Source organism: Colobus angolensis, unplaced genomic scaffold (genome assembly GCF_000951035.1).
Source record: "Colobus angolensis palliatus isolate OR3802 unplaced genomic scaffold, Cang.pa_1.0 Scaffold98, whole genome shotgun sequence".
In the NCBI taxonomy this organism is placed as follows: domain Eukaryota; kingdom Metazoa; phylum Chordata; class Mammalia; order Primates; family Cercopithecidae; genus Colobus; species Colobus angolensis.
This window is the reverse complement of record NW_012123820.1, coordinates 7,981,640-7,998,779: the sequence shown is the minus strand read 5'-3', so window position 1 is coordinate 7,998,779 and position 17,140 is coordinate 7,981,640. Positions and strand designations below refer to the sequence as shown.

The window sequence follows — 17,140 nt, the reverse complement described above, 5'->3', positions numbered from 1 at the left end:
CTGTTAGCCAGGATGGTCTCGATCTCCTGACTTCGTGATCTGCCCACCTTGGTCTCCCAAAGTGTTGGGATTACAGGAGTGAGCCACCGCGCCCAGCCTGTTTGATTTTAAATCCAAGCAACTGTGAGTTCCATGAAGGTGCACGCTGTCTTTCATGTCCACGGAGGTATCCTTGGTGCTCAATTAATAGTATTTGTTGAATAGATAAAAACATTATATAGGACAGGATTAGCATAACATTGAATATGGACAGCCTTTTGCTTGAAATATCAAAAATGTGTGCTTGGATATGTTCAAGTTTAGTTGAGATATCTATGTCTATATATCTGCATCTAGTCTCTCTCTCTCTCTCTCTCCCCCCCCCCCCATATTTTAAGTAAAGCTAACACCTTTTTGTAGCTCTAAGCCATATTCCATATTCTATTAAATTAGCAAGGGCGGGTGGCTCAGCCAAATGCGAAAAAGCAAAGCGGGACCCACGGTAGAGTGAAAGACGGTCAACCTGGATCCGCACTGACACTCACCCAGCTGGATGAACTGAGGCTCACTCTTCACCCCAGGCCCAGCCCCAGTGCTGGCTGCCACTTCCACACTGTACCGGATCCCAGGAACAAGAAAGGGAATGACCACAGAAAACGTGGAACCGTCCACTGTTTTGTTTATGTGGTATCGAGTTTCATTGCCCAGACACCAAACCTGTAAGAAGCGAAAATCAAGCTGTAAATTACCTAAATTAATGCAAAGATCAACACAGGATTGCAGTTTTAGACCTAGACAGCGTTCAAAACTGTCATGCGCTACCATCAGAAGTTTCCAAAGTCATTTTTCCCTAAAATCTAGTTCTATGAACAATCTTCTATTCAAATTTAATGTTAAAAGTTGTTTCAAGGTGTCTTTATTACTTTCTCATATACTTTTAAAAGGTTATATCAGTAAGTCTACAAATCTGTGCTTGAAGGTAGTAGTTTCCATCAGCCGACTTCATTAAGATTTCTTAACAACAAGACATTATTTGCCAAATAAATAAGTAGCTTGCAGATAGCTGTGTCTATGCAGATCAAGAAGAATACCATTCAACATTTGCATTCTAGGCATGACACAGATGACCAGATATGGTAAAACAAAAATGAGTAGGAAACTCCAAGTCTCGTACTTTACTTCAATCGTTCTCTGGCATCAACCTGCCTGGCACTGACACTGGCACGTCACATTTTACAAGGAGTAGCTGACTGAAAAGGAAGGAGAGCTTCTGAATACGCTAAAGCAGTTTGCACAAATATGATTATTAAAAACAAAACTGTACACAAGGGGTAAGTCTCATCCCAGGATTCTATTCACCCTCTGGTACACTGAACTGTATTGTCAGGGAGGGAAAATTCGCCCTCTGATCTTCTATTTAAATGGGACTATCAGTGCTTCACAGCATCCACGAGATCATAAAGAATAGCAATACATATTTGATGTGAAAAAAGCATTCTTCTAATGGGAAAGTTAGAGTTACCTGATTAACTTGGCTAATAATATTTGTGATCGAAAACTATTCTCAAGAAATTGAGATTTTCAAACTATACCATAATCCTTGTTTTAAATTTCACTAAAAGATTCATCACCGAGTGATCTTCTGCGATGTATAAGAACTTGGATATGGTGCATGACAATGTTCAAACTCAGTTTCCATAAGAAAATGATCTATAGAAAAACATGCTCATTATTACTATTATTATTTGAGATGGAGTCTTGCTCTGTCGCCCAGGCTGCAGTGTAGTGCTGCCATCTTGGCTCACTGCAGCTTCCACCTCCTGGTTCCAGTGATTCTCCTGCCTCAGCCTCCTGAGTAGCTGGGATTAAAGGCATGCACCACCACACCCAGCTAATTTTTGTATATTTAGTAGAGATGGGGTTTCACCATATTGGCCAGGCTGGCCTCTCAAAGTGCTGGGATTACAGGGGTGAGCCACCACGCCCAACTGACATGCTCTGTATTCTTTATGATGTCCTTAAGCAATATATACCATTCACTTTAAGTAGACAATTAACAGGAAGTGAGATTTAAAAGAAATCTAAGCATACCAGTCTCCTCCATCATTTATCCTTTTACTTTTTTCTTTGAAAGTTAATATTATTTTAATATAGTTTCAATACATAATACCAAGAAATGGTCAGACCCTATATGAGGAGCTGACCATTTGGAATTAAAAACTCTTTTGTGATTTTTTTTAACCCCAATTACATTATACAGCTGAACCAAAGCCACAAACTGATTTTGTACCAGTCAATCAGTTTCAGAAAGGCATTTTATTATTTTAAATTGACCGTGAAGGTAAGTGAAATCCACCCTTTTGCATTTCTTCAGGAGAGAAATGAGTTTTGACTCTTAGGGGAAAATACCTACATTCCACAATTTAACTTGAGAGCTGAGACATCATCTCATTTTAAATCCTTAAAAATCTTCTCTAACATTCTATTTTTCTAGACTAACACATAGTATCCTGTCAATCCTCAGTATGGAGACAGCCTTGAAACTCTTAAGAAAACACTTAAAAGTACAGAGACCTTTAATGCCTCAATTATGCTAGAAAATCTTATTTGAAACATATTAAAACATCCACAGTGCACTTATGGCAGTCTTTTAAATACTTTAAAAACCACACTGTTAATATACACACATTTCATAAAGAGGTTTCTCAATTTGTTTTTAAAACTATTTTGAAGGCCGGGCGCGGTGGCTCAAGCCTGTAATCCCAGCACTTTGGGAGGCCGAGGCGGGCGGTCACGAGGTCGGGAGACGGAGACCATCCTGGCTAACACGGTGAAACCCCGTCTCCACTAAAAATACAAAAAATGAGCCGGGCGAGGTGGCGGCGCCTGTGGTCCCAGCTACTCGGGAGGCGGAGGCAGGAGAATGGCGGGAACCCGGGGGGCGGAGCTTGCAGGGAGCCAAGATGGCGCCGCTCACTCCAGCCCGGGCGACAGAGCGAGACTCTGTCTCAAAAAAAAAAAAAAAAAAACTATTTTGAAAATAAAATAAAATTCGGCTCAGGATACTTGGTTACTGTACGGATTAATCTGCTACTCAGAAGAACATGTAGTCTTATTTGGGCCTTAACTAAGAATGCACATCAGAATCGCCAAAAGATTCACCGAAATATATGTCCAAGGGTCCCTGTCACACCAACTGAATCAGAATTTCAAAATCACTGAATAAACAAGACAGCGTTTTAAAAATGATTTACATGTTGCTATTGCGACCAGCAGATGGCGCCAAATATCCACAAACAAATCCCAGCTTTTTCTTTGTGAAGGGCGGGCGGGGGCCGTCCATCAGGACATTCACACACGTGCGTCCTTCTCATACCTTATACTCTTGGACCATTCCATTTTGGGTGTCTTCCGGGGGTGGCCGCCAACTAACCAGAATTGCAGTTCCGTTTCCATCATTCTTCGATACGGTCACACCTTGGGGTGGGGCACTGGGTGCTATTAAATTGTTTTAAAAGGTAGGTTATTAGAATGTGCTAGAGAACACTGAAAGCAGGTTCTTAATATCAAACCCAATAAGAAATATATTCATATTATATCAATAGATGCTTTTTCTTTTTTTTTTTTTTTTTGAGACGGAGTCTCCCCCTGTCTTCTAGGCTGTAGTACAGTGATATGATCTCGGCTCACTGCAACCTCCCCGTCCCGGGTTCAAGCCAGTCTCCTGCCTCAGCCCCCTGAGTAGCCGGGATCACAGGCACCCGCCACCACGCCCCGCTGATTTTTGTATTTTTAATAGAGACGGAGTTTCACCACTTTGGCCAGGCTGGTCTCAAACTCCTGACTTCAGGTGAGCCACCGCCTCAGCCTCCCAAACTGCTTGGATTACAGGCGTGAGCCACTGTGCCCGGCTGCATATGTTTTAAAGATGTATTTCATCCAAGTCTGAATAGTCCCAAACTACCTAAGTTGTTCCTCACTCAATGCTAATTAACTGCCACTGTGAATTTTCCATAACCAAAGTTAAACACCTTGTTCCCGCCAAACATCCCAGGACAATTCCTATTTCTTCTACCCTGTAACTCTAGTCTCATGTTCTCCCTCAAAATGTTCAACAGTATGAAAATGAATGTTAATCATTCATCCTAATTATTTATACAGCCAAAGTGACAAAGACATGTTGGGAAACACCCTGCTGTAATTTAATGTAATCTTTTACCTTTACGTAAATATTGTTTAATTTCTAGGAATAGGGTAGTCAGCTATAGTGGTTTGTCTAGAACTGAGGTGTTTTAAGAGAGATGAGATTTAGGAAGAAAATGTTAATCCCAGAAAGTCCTGGGCAAATCAACACACTACTCCAATCATGCATCAAAACAAACAAACAGAAAATGCTGAATGGAAAATAAACCAAATGGAAAACAATTTCATTTTTAAATGTGAATTTTAGTTCTGAATAATTAAATTTCTGTATATCATTAAGTAATATAATGTTCACATTTGCACATTTGTAGGTAGGCCACTACTGAAGCAAGTCAACTATTACAGCATTTTGCTTTTCTAGTTTTCTAAATAAACAAATACTGTTAGCAAAATGTATGTTCAATATCAAGAAAGTTAATAATTAATGCCACTCTTAACATTATAACAATTTAAATTAAGCCAGTACAATCCTAACAAATATACTGCAATGCATGGAAATCATACGCTTCATCATACTTGCCTTCTTCCAGGGTTTTGGCAAACTTGATTTCACTATCTGCTCCTTGAAATTCATTAAAAAAAGGGCGAGCCTTAATTTCATAGTTGACGCCCTTTCTGAGATCAGGGATAACCACACTGTTTTTGGTTGGGGTCCTCACTTCAAAAACTAACCAGTCTGATTCTCCATGGTTGGCTCCAGAGGGCCGATAGAGAATTTTATATCCTTGTATATACTGAGACTGTTGATCTACCTATTAAAAAGACAAGTAAAATGTAATTATTCATACTATTTTACTGGTTCATTAGAAAACAATAAAAATTAAACGTTATAAATTGCACAAAATTCTGTCTGGCTTCATCCCACATTCTTACACAGGAAGTGTGTCAGAATTAGAAAGGAAAAAATAAAACTCATCGGAACGTGGACAACATGAGTGTGCTCACAGAAAATCCAAAAGAATCTTCAGCTAAAACATTCAGATACGTAGAATACTGAAAAACATCCACTATCTTTTGTAAGGTGATACAAATTTCTGTGGCATTAACTTCTATGCTTCACGCAGAAAAGTGAGGCCCGATGGCAGCTCTAACACTGCATGTAAGACTGGGCCAACGGGATGAGAAGCTAAAATGTTTGACGGCTCTCTGATTTTAAAAGCCTACCTAACACTACTTGGAAATATCTCTAAGTTTAAAAGATTCATGTAATAATGATCCTATCACAAGTTACATATCATAGTTAATACTCTCTGTTTCTTTCCTGAGACAGGTCAAGTTCACTACTGCAGCAGGATAAGAAAAAAATAGGCTCAAGATGCAACATTTTTCTGTTCAAAGCCAAACTAATAAGCACTGTAATAAACGGTGCTTACACTATACAGTTATCCTTAATGTACAAGTAGGCAACAGATAGTTACATGTTATATGCATTATAATGACCTCCCAGACGCTTAGGAAAACTGAGATCAAATATTGTAACAACTCACTGTCCAGTGCACTTCGATGGAAGAGGAAGAAAGGATGGTAGGGTTGTGGAGGTGCAGAACAACATTCCCCAGCTCTCTCTGGACCTGCTTGTGGTCCACCCCCTGACTTGTTGGTGGAACATCTACAACAATTCAAGAAAACCGTGTCAGTTTCTACACAACGTTACTGGACTGAATGAAAGCATGGTAAAACAAACTTTTCATTCATAGCAACTCTCAGTTAAGTAGAATACAAGCCAGGCTGTGATTCAGAAAAAAAATAGTAATAATAATAATTTAACCTTTTTATTAGGATCAGGAAAGTAAGAGGGGATAGAGATACAGAGAGAGAGAATGCAGAGGACATGTACTATAGAAAGTCAAAAAGAGCAGGAAGCAAAGACAACAATGGCAAATAGCAACATTTAGTGGCTCCTCCTACCATGCAATGATCACTTTCCTGATGAAAACGAAGGCACTAGCGCGATGCCCTCTGAGTTTATGAAAACCTTCTGTAGTGATCCTAACTATGCAAGACAGAAAAGAGACTGCAATAGCAGCAGAGTGGCTAAGCAATGGAAAGAAAGGAGATATGGTTAGTGAAAACCAAGAAGAGAAAGAAGTCAGATACTTTACATCATTAAGATGAACTTGGATATTTTCTCATATAAGGTTTATGGTAAGTTAGTGGCTACAATGGAGGTGATACAGATGCCACCAAGGAAGTAAAATAAAATCAATCTGATTAGATTCATGAGAAAAAAGTACTTAACATTTATGTAATTGATGATGATTTAGTTCAGTTATTGTGTCATCGTAAAGAAGGTTTAATAAAGAGTTCTTAATCACAACGGCCCCCAAATTTTAGAAGGGAAACTAAGAACACAGTAAGAGTGAAATGGCTACTAACACTAACTTTTTAAATAAGCTTCTTAAAGTCTACACTCAAAAAATATTTGCCCATTTCTGAAGTGGTTTTCTAGACAGATAAGTTTTGCTTTGTTTATAATAGTAACAGGGAATACATGGGAGGAAGTGAAGAAAATGTTTTTTGGACTTCAGAATTCTCTTTCTCAAAGTATTGTATTTGGGCATCTACATTCCAGATTATTCCGCATTATATAAAAAAAATTAAAATGAGAATTTTAGTTTACTGAATCATTAAATACCTTCAAAGAATTGATCTTGGGTAGAAAGCAAAAGCAGGAAAGCTAAGAATGAGATGGTTAAGTATCTCAGATGAAGTCCAGGGAAGCTAGGCAAGCAGAAGAAATGACATCAAGATTGACATCAAACACTCTTACATACTGTTTGGTTGTTTTTTATACTTAACCTAGAAATTAAGTTGATAAATAAACAGATTAAAAAAAAAGAACTGGGATAATTCTGTACTTCGTCTTACTTTACCAGTATTTTTGGCTAGGATCTGCCCTCAGGATAACTATCATCACAGCCTCTATGTAGTAAACACTTGACCATCAGCTTTCCATCTCTTATCCACTGGGCTCATTTGCTCCTACGACTTAAACTGCCCTCCATTTCTAGGATAAGACTGAAATACTTGGAATAAAACAGACTTGGGTTTGCACACCACCTCAGCAACTTAAAAACCACATAACATTGGAACAATTTCTCAACCTCATTATTCTCCAGTTTCCTTGTGCTTCAAATGGTGATATCAAAGGCAGCTAATCCTGAGGGCTGTGGTAAAAGCTGTCTTGTAATAAGACATAAAAAGTGCTTTTCCTGAGAGCAGGGATTGTGGACCCATGGTACATAGCATAGTGCCATATACATAGTTGTTGCTTAATAAACATAGGTTCAATTAAAATGTATTCACAGATGGAAAACACACACGTTATGCCAGCTTCCAAATGTCTCCCTCATACGTAAGCTCCCATCCTCACACCATCTCCCTTTTAGAAAGTCTCCTCAAATACAGAAATAACTATTTTATCTGTAACTGCCATGGTCTGCATCCCAATCCTGAATTCCTCTGATATGAGATAAACCCACCAGTCAGTTCCTTCATGAAAATTGCTAGATTCTCCCACCTAGTACCCATGACAGCAACAGGAGTCTATAATATCATAATAGAAATGTTCACATCAGAGAGAAAAAGGGAAAGTGACGCCTAATAAAATAACTTTGAGAAGTTTACAAATTGATCCTCTTACTGTTTTTGTTGTCTACCTCCTGAAAGAAATGCATGACAATGTAAAAGGTCTTTCCCAATATTCACAATTAGACTTAAGGAAAACCTAACTGCTCCAGCCAACTGTTTCCCCCAACGTTAAAACTTCACATACACAACCTCTGAGGGCAGACTATCCAGGCCCCATTCATTGATAAGAACTGATGTCACCTTAGGTATGATATATATGTTCTGTGTATCTGTACATATTCTTTTAAAACTAGAGCTCAGGAATGATGCACAGACAGGACACGTGGGTGAAGAATCATAGCAACGAACAACGGTAACAACAGCCGCATCTCAGCGACGATGACCACCACCCCCACCTGCCAGGTGCTCATCCCATCTTCCTCGCATCATCGAATCTTGTCTTTGGGAAAGCACACGTTGATCACCACATAACAAGGCTCTAACTCCGGCCATGACATAGGTCTACCTGATTCCTGTACAGGGAACCTGTGCCCTATATCTGTGCACCTTTAGCTTTTGACCCCAGCTCATTCATATGTATCTACACTTGGGGAAGATTCTTTTGCAACCATATTCCAGAAACGGTTAGAGATATTATGCCTGCTCCTTTATGAATCACTTTCCAACAAGTCCTTCTTGAATTTCCTCACTCCTCATTTTTCTCCTTACTGTGTATGCGTTCTGTTCCCTCCAGTGAAATTTTTTTTTGCAGGTTATTCCCCAGGTTCTTATTACGGTTATAATCCTGGGCATACAGCCTCAAATGAAGTCCAAGAATAGGTAAGATACGTGCCTCAATTTTACTTCTTCTCACGGGCCCTTTGCTGTTGCCTCAAGCTAGAATAAGCATAACTCTTCCATATGGCAGTTTCTTAAAATGTTAAGGAAAAGATGTCATGTCTGCTCTGATGTTATTATTTTCTGGCCTAACCATGCCCAGATCCTTGAATGTCTTTTCAGATGATGTGATTTTCAGCCTTTCGTGTGGCCTCACTGACTATCCTTATTGTCCTCCTCTCAAAAGTCCATCTGAAAATGTAGTGTCCAGAACAAACACATTACTCCATTCACGAACTGAATAGTTCTAAGTAAAAAGAGAAAAATTACTTGATCCAGGCATAATTCTAGTGCCAGCTAAGATTACATTTGCTCTCTTGGCAACTACATCCCTCAGTAGGTTCAGATGGGTGTTTAATTCAAAGTCAGACCATTCTGAGAGCCCTGACACACACGCATACACCTCCCGTAAACCTGCTGTTTTTAGTCTATCCTTTTACAGCTAATTTTTTAAACCCAAGTTCAAGTACCAGACTTTTTAATTTGCTCTATTAACTTTAATAGTGAGCACTCTCCCATCAGTCCAATCTGTTGAGCTATATTTAATTCTGATTCTCTCATTTGGCATACTAGCTGTCTTTCTCAGTTTTATGATACCCTCAAATTTTATGAACTTCCTTTTAGTCCTTACACTAAAAGACATACAAGTCCAATAACAGATTTTATGGAAAATAAAACACAAATCTGCATCTTATGTACTTATATATTGATTAGTTAATTTAGTCCTTGCCCAATCCTACGGAATGGGTATGTGCAGCCCCATTTTAAAGGTGAGGAAACTCAGAAGGGCTGACTAACTTGCTCAAGGCCACGCAGCTAGTAGACTGAGGAGCTGAAATCTAAAAAATGTCTTTGATTTCACAATTGTACGCCTGTTTCTCTACGTTTCCAGTCTTCCAGTTGACAAGGATGCATTATACTTGGATTGCGATGGCTTGGCCGTGTCCCCACCCAAATCTCATCTTGAACTGTAGTTCTCATAATCCCCACATGTCACGGGAGGGACTCGGTAGGAGGTGATTAAATCATGGAGTAGTTACCGCCATGCTGCTGTTCTCGTGAGAGTGAGTGAGTTCTCATGAGATCTGACGGTTTTATAAGGGGCTTTGCTCACTTTTGCTCGGCACTTCTTGCTGCCACCATGTGAAGCGGGACGTGTTACTTTCCCCTTCTGCCATGATTGTAAGTTTTCTGAGGCCTCCCCAGCCATGCGGAACTGCGAGTCAATTAAACCTCTTAACTTTATAAATTGTCCAGTCTCGGGGCAGCTCTTTATTAGCAGCGTGAGAACAGACTATACACATGGTTCCGCTAGCTATGCATATACAAAGGCAAATTGACAGAAATGTTAAAAAGACTAAATGAACGTTCAGACAGAATGCGAACTCACTCCTCACTTACAAATGAGGTCACATATTACAGAATCAGGCATGTGAGTATAGCACAAAACACAGTTAAGCTGCAGTCGCCAAAAACTTTCAGTTCGAGTCTACTGGCTGGAGACCATTGTACTGGGGACAAACGTTTAAATTCATTTTACAGCTGTCATTGGGTCTACATTCTTTACAAATGTGTATCTAAGATCAAAAACCTCAGACTGCCTTAAGGCAGGCTGCAACCATAGTAAAGCTCCTGGAGAGGTGATTCTTAATAGCAAACATGAGCTATGGGTGTGTTACATTCACACCAGAGACACACGTGGGCATGTTATACAACTTGGTGTGCTTTTTCTGCAAATTCTGAAACAAGAAGTACTTGCAAAAAGACTGTTTATGTACATACTTGAAGTAACAAAACAGCAACATGGCTGGCAGACCCCTCTCCCAAACCAGCGACAAAGGAGTTTAAGTCTCAGTCATCCCGTGTATAACTTGTTTCTATTAAAATAACCAAGTCTATTTTTTTTCTGTTTTCCTTTGTTTCCTTAAGATAGAAACACTATCCCTCTGTATGTTGAGAAAATAATTTTATACTTCGAATCATTCCCCTCTAAAATTACCTTTCTTTACTAATATAAAAACAAGCACATTTTATTTACAATGACATGTATTTTTTTTCCCAAAAATAAAAGGTCAAGGATGATTCAAATTCATCTTTTTTTCCAGTATATTAATTTTACTCCTATTAGAGCACTAAAATAATAGGATGAGCAAGAGTGTGGAGAGATGAAAATAATCCGTCTGTTAAAAGCTAAAAGTAATTTCTGTTCACAAAAGATAAAATGCGGAATACCCAAAATTTGGTCCAAAGGAAGAAAATTTCCAGTTTCAAATGTTCTAGAAGTAGCTTTAAACATGCCCGTTCTTCTTTTATCTGTGTTTCGAACCCAGCTTTGACTAAAATGTAGGTGTTTTTCATTGAAAAGTTTCTTATATCATGGCTCATATATAACTGACAATAAAGACAGGCCAAACAAAATAAAGACCTAAAGTATTTTCTCCATGCTTGTTGGAGTTTAACTGGACAGAGGAATTAATAACAAGTTTCCAGATATCTCCTACATTCATGTGATCTCAAGAGAGTATTATCTGATTAGGACTGTAATCTAAAAATTCATCCAGAAGGTTATAAGTACTGAACTTATATGTAAATAAAACTCAGTTAATTTTAAATACAATTACAATATGACTAAGATTGTACACCTATATGTTACTATATTTAAAATTCAGGAAATTGAATGGAATACACAAATATTCACGTATTTTTAAATGTATGAGTCCTAACAGGTGTATATATTTATGGGTATATGAGAAATTTTGATATAGGCATATAATGCTTAATAATCACATCAGGGTAAATGGGGTATCCATCACCTCAATCATTTATCCTTTTTTTGTGTTACAAACATTCCAATTATACTTTAGTTATTTAAAAGTGTTCAACAAATTATTGTTGACTATAGTCACCCTGTTGCTATTTAATACTAGATGTTATTCATTCTATCTATTTTTTTTTTTTGTACCCATTAACCTTCCCCACTCTCCCCACAGCCACCCTACTACCCTTCCCAGTCTCTGGTTACCATCATTCTACTTTCCATCTCCTCACATCATATTTTTGTCTTAGTATATTTGTAATTTTATGAGAAACAGTTCTCTTTGTTAATCCATCTTATGTTTGTATGCTTAGTCCAGAAAATAATAAAGTTTGTAGACACTGTGTTTGCATATTAAAAATTAATTAAGCAACTTGGGCAACCTGAACAACAGACTGTAAATGTACAATTGTAGCCTGTAACACAAGTCATTTGTGCATTTATAACATCTAAGGATAAGTAGGTGTCACAGGGTTAAGTAAATCAATATTTACCTTGTGTTTTCACTGGATCTGATATTTGACTTGGATCACTAATTCCATATGCATTAGCTGCCCTCACAAGGAAAAGGTAAATTGCATTAGGTTTGAGTCCTTTAATGGCAGATGTTTCTGTTTTCACATTCTCTGCTACCGTCTGCCAGCTGCTACCAGATGCATGGCTAAGGACAGACACACAGGTTAGAACATGTGTATTTAATGGCGAATCAAAAAAGAACAACTAGGAAGCATCTCCTTCACTCTACCTGAAGGCTTCTATAATATAAGATGTTGGAGTTGCTCCTGAATTCAAATTTGGTTGCCATGATAATGTTACTGTATTTCTGCTGACATCTGTAACTTCGGGTTTTGATGGGGCACTAGGGATTAAATTTGGGTCAGTGGGTCTTGGAGGCTGAACTGGAACTCCAAATTCTAAAAAATGGGAAAAAAGGCCAAAATAAAAGATGTTTACACATACACAGGTAAGTATATAAATGCAGATAACATATTCATACACCTACTCAGAGAACAGGACATTTACTTCATTAATATCCCAGTAAGTAAACAACTGCATTTTAAGCTTCACTTTAAGGGAAATATACCATTTAATTTACCTTGGACTTCAATGTAGGCACTCCATGTTGCTTCACCACTGGGGGTTGATGCAATGCAGGTGTACCGACCAGTATCACCCAGCTGAGAAGGCAGACAAAAAATAAACATTTGGAAAAATCAAGAACTCGCTGGGCTGGAAAAGCAATTACAGGTTTGTATGTGATCCATGAATATGGATAACTGCATTAAAATCCACTAACCAGAAACTTCCCCTTAATTGAATATATTTTTATTGAATGTGAGGGAAAATATTATCTCAATATAGAAAAAAAGAGATTTTATATGATTGTTCTAATGGTAGAATAAGAAATATTTAATTGCATTAGCATATATTATCATCAGTCTCAGGGACAATAATTCCTAAGGTAAGGCATACAACTCTTCAAATTCAAAGCATTAATATTTATTGCTAAAATATATCTTTATGTTTAATAAGTCATATAATAAGGCTGATAAAGCTTAACCAATGGCTATTCTTGCCTTCATGCTTTATCAGTTATACCTATATGGATATATGAGATCAACAGAAAAAGGATGGGAATCACAGAATTTTTTCTTAAAAGATTGACTTTCCCGGGTTTTAAAACCTGTAACTTAAGGCAGTGTAAGAAGTACGAAGCCAAACTCGAGCTGGAATGAGCACTCTCGCTCCCCTTTAAACACTGACTGACAGAGAGCAAACAGGTCACACGTTCAACTGTGAGATCAGCAGCAGCAGAATAAACCCATCCACTTCTGCTCAAGCTAATCACTGTCTTCAAGTAACATCTGATAAAGAAAGAATGTTGTCATCTTGCTCTGGCAATTGCAATAACCAAGTCACAAAGTAGCACAACATATTAACCGTTGTGGCACTTAAAGTGAACTGTGATGCCGATCCGGTACTCCAAAGGAACCACCCACACTAGGAAATCAAGCAACAGAAAGTTATGTTTATTGCTGTCGGGACCATTCTTTCATATGCCTCAGGAGCTGGTCTGATCTTGACCTAAAAAAAGAAGAAAAATCAAAACAATAAAGTCCTGAAAGAGCAGGCATGGGATGTGATGCCCTGTGAAAGTAAATCCTTAAATGATTCCTACAAACCTGTGGGTTTTCCATCATTTAGCATTCTGATTTGAATTGTACACTTGGTGTGTATATTACTTTATGGCTTTTGTTGCATATATAGTTTTGCCATTGCAAAATGATGAAACAAATACTTACAATAGAACAACTATCGAAGTATAGTTGCACATAAAATGATACAGGGAAATATCTTAAAAGATGCCTTATGGAAGGACTACATCATACCACTACTTTGAAGACATTTATTCTCTCACAAACCCTCATCTAGTTTCCTCGGTAGGTTCTCAGAAATCCTTTTTTTTTCTTCTCCTCCATATAACCTTAAATTACCTGCCATGGACTGAATTATGAGTTAAATCATCTCAAACATATACAATGAAATATCTGAAAAAAATAAAACATCAAATTAAAAATATATTACTACTCTTCATTTAGCATTTCATTAACTGCAAAGTTTGAAATTTCAATGCCAGTTGTTGGAGGCAGAAACAAAGTGAAACAAAACAAGAAATCCCAGGTGCCATTCCAAGGTACCTTAGCATATCGGATCTGCAGCGCTCCATTCTCCAACTGTTTGATTCGAGAGTCTTGGGTTGAAACGAGGACTCCATCCTTTCTCCACAGAATTGTGGGCACTGGACTGCCTGTGGCCACACAGCTGAGGACTAAAGTGCCATCCACAGCTACAGTCTGATTCACGGGACCTTGTCGAATAACCGGGGGAGGCCGATCTGCAATCACTGCCAGAAGAAACAACAGGAAATAGATTTCTGCAACTGGAAGCAATTTTCTAATCATCCAAGCAACAGCAGTTGCTCTAGGCTTTGAAACAAACTAAAGATAATTAAACAAGGAATTAAAGTAGGAGACATGCATTATTCAAAATGCATTTATAGGATGCACGGATTCAGAATATTAAAAGGAGATACAATGTGCTACGTTCGAATGACCAACCACTCACTGAGCTGGCTGCATTGTCAAGAGGCCTATTTAAAGAGCTCAGGAATTCGGATTGTGGATGGTGAAGTAGATACAGAGTTGATAATGGTATACCGTACTTTTTAAACTTAAAAATATGAAAAAACACAACATAACAAAAAAAAGCCATTCCTCTCAAGGAAACATATGAGAGAAATTTTAATAAATGAAGCAAAGCCCAACTAACATTTCCTAACCGTTTTTACAACAGAAAAAAAGAAACATGATACCGTATCAGCATGTTTAACAATTTTGGATCCAAAAAACTGCACTGGATTTTCATAATTTAATAAATCAGTATGATTGAGTTCCCTGTGTCTTTTTATCTTGTAATTCTTTCTATTACAATATACATGGGAGAAAATTACTCAATTGTAATGAATTCAAAGAAACTGGAAAATTGCCCAAATACATTGTTGGTTGGCTGATCCAAAGAGACAAGACAAAATGATGTTCTAACTTGGCAAATACCGTGCTTCTCTACTGGGTTTAATAGGATTGGGAACGTGCCTCTGCTAACTCCGTTACCTTAGATAATAGTTATAATGTAGTACGGAAAATAACGAGAGGCGATTTTATTATGTGTAAATACAATTATCCCTGTGATTACATGGAAAAAGTCCAAAATCTAAAACCTTTATCTGGCATGAAGTCCTTCGCAGGGGAAAACACAGAACAACTGTGTTGGAACTAGAACAAATCCTACGCTGAAGAGGCATTCCCGTCCCCTGATTTAGGCAATTTATATGAAACTCTACAGTTTTTTTTTTTTTTTAATGACTTAAAAACTAAATTTCAGAAATGTTCTTTAATTCATCAACTTGAAAATTCTGGATGTTAATGAAAAATTTTTTAAAGACACGAATGTACAAAGAAAGATTCTAAGTTGCCTGGTTAAAGAAAACTGGTTGCCAGAGTAACTAAATTTTGGAGGCAATAATCTTCAAAGCTGGATCTGTCATGTTGGAAGTTTTATGCACCAAAGATTTCCACAAGCTGGAGTCACACTTCAATTTGTTCCTCATTTGTCATGCGATAAATATTAGTTTTGTGCATGCAAACTAAAGAAAAAGAAAAGAAAAGATAAACAGGAAAGCAATGGAGTGCATTTCCACTCTAATCTTCCAATTCTCTTCTATGTCTTGGTTACTAGGGTGAAGTTTGCAATACCAAGGGGTGAATTAGAAGGCTAGAGTTTGAAACTTGGCAGGAGTATTCTTTACAACTGATTATAATTAAGTCTAATAGAAGGATGGTTTCAATTTGATAGTCTTACCATATTTAGAAACAATCCAATATCTGGGAATATATTCAATGTTCTTTACCCTTACGGTTCTTTGATATTTGTATTTTATTTAGTGTCATCCACACCTCCCCATTCCATCCCGACCCAGTTATTGATGTCATTGTTTCCATATAATTTATAATACAATGCGTACTTAACAAAAATAAAGCAATAAAAGAAAAGGATCAGCTCTAGCATCTGCCGTATGCCATTGGGCAAGTTCCTCAGATTCTCTAAGCCTCCGTTTTGTATTGTTTTAAATCCACAAACTAAGCATAAGAATAAGTTTTTCTAAATAGCTCAGGAAGGGCATTGTTATGCATAATTACATGGAATAGATAAGCGAGTGCTTGGCTGACTGCAAAAGGCTGACATATATATGTACTGTAGTATCGCTAGTGTCCTCTTTGGTAAAACAACAAGAACAAACTATTATGTAAATCAGAGATGAAAGATTTGTCCAGGCACTGGGGCTCACGCCTGTAATCCAGCACTTTGGGTGGCCAAGGAAGGTGGATTGCTTAAACCTAGGAGTTCAAAGCCCGTCTGGGTAACATGGCACAACCCCCTCTCCACACACAGAAGACATTAGCCAGCCATGGTGGCGTGCACCTGTAGTCCCAGCAACTTGAGAGACTGAGGTGGGAGGATCACCCAAGCCCAGGAGGTTTAAACTGCAGTGGTGGGCTTTGATCAGGCCACTGCACTCCAGCCTGGGTGACAGAGTGAGACCCTGTCTCAAAAAAAAAAAAAAAAAAAAAAAAGAAGAGAAATGTTCAGAGCACATTAAAGCAATCTGATGTTTTCAGGTAGAGAAACTAAAGTTTTTGATGTCATGAAGTAGAATAAAATACTCGTAAAATGTTTACACTTACAGACACCAAAGAATGTACTGCATTTATGAGTCAAACCTTAATTTAGAATGAGACAAACCTCATATTCAGGTCTAGGATCTTCTACTAGAATTATTAGATTGAATTATCCAGAAGTAAAATAGGAAGTGTTTAAGAATCAGCAATGTTTAACAAACGATTAAATGCAATGACTTTGGAGTCAGAAAATGTTAGTGCCATACAATGGAAATGTTCCATATCTACTCTCTCCAATATATTAGCCAATAGCTCCAAGTAGCTAGAGTAATTGGGGAACTGGATATGCAATTTTATTTCATTTTAAGTAATTTAAATTCAAATTTAAATAGCCCCATATGGTAAGTAGCTACCTTATCAGAGATGCAAACATGTTAGT

At 37.8% G+C, this 17,140-nt stretch overlaps 1 protein-coding gene across 1 annotated transcript in view; it reads right to left on the bottom strand.

The window, feature by feature from the left end:
* ROBO1 (roundabout, axon guidance receptor, homolog 1 (Drosophila)) overlaps window positions 1-17,140 on the bottom strand; it is a 147,069-nt gene that overhangs the window by 59,636 nt on the left and 70,293 nt on the right. The window contains exons 7-14 of the mRNA XM_011932798.1: window positions 14,164-14,369; window positions 12,549-12,642; window positions 12,210-12,378; window positions 11,959-12,125; window positions 5,670-5,791; window positions 4,703-4,934; window positions 3,356-3,477; window positions 525-696 (exon numbers count right to left, since the gene is read on the bottom strand). Coding sequence (XP_011788188.1) covers window positions 525-696; window positions 3,356-3,477; window positions 4,703-4,934; window positions 5,670-5,791; window positions 11,959-12,125; window positions 12,210-12,378; window positions 12,549-12,642; window positions 14,164-14,369 — 1,284 coding nt within the window. The remainder of the gene's footprint in view (window positions 1-524; window positions 697-3,355; window positions 3,478-4,702; window positions 4,935-5,669; window positions 5,792-11,958; window positions 12,126-12,209; window positions 12,379-12,548; window positions 12,643-14,163; window positions 14,370-17,140) is intronic.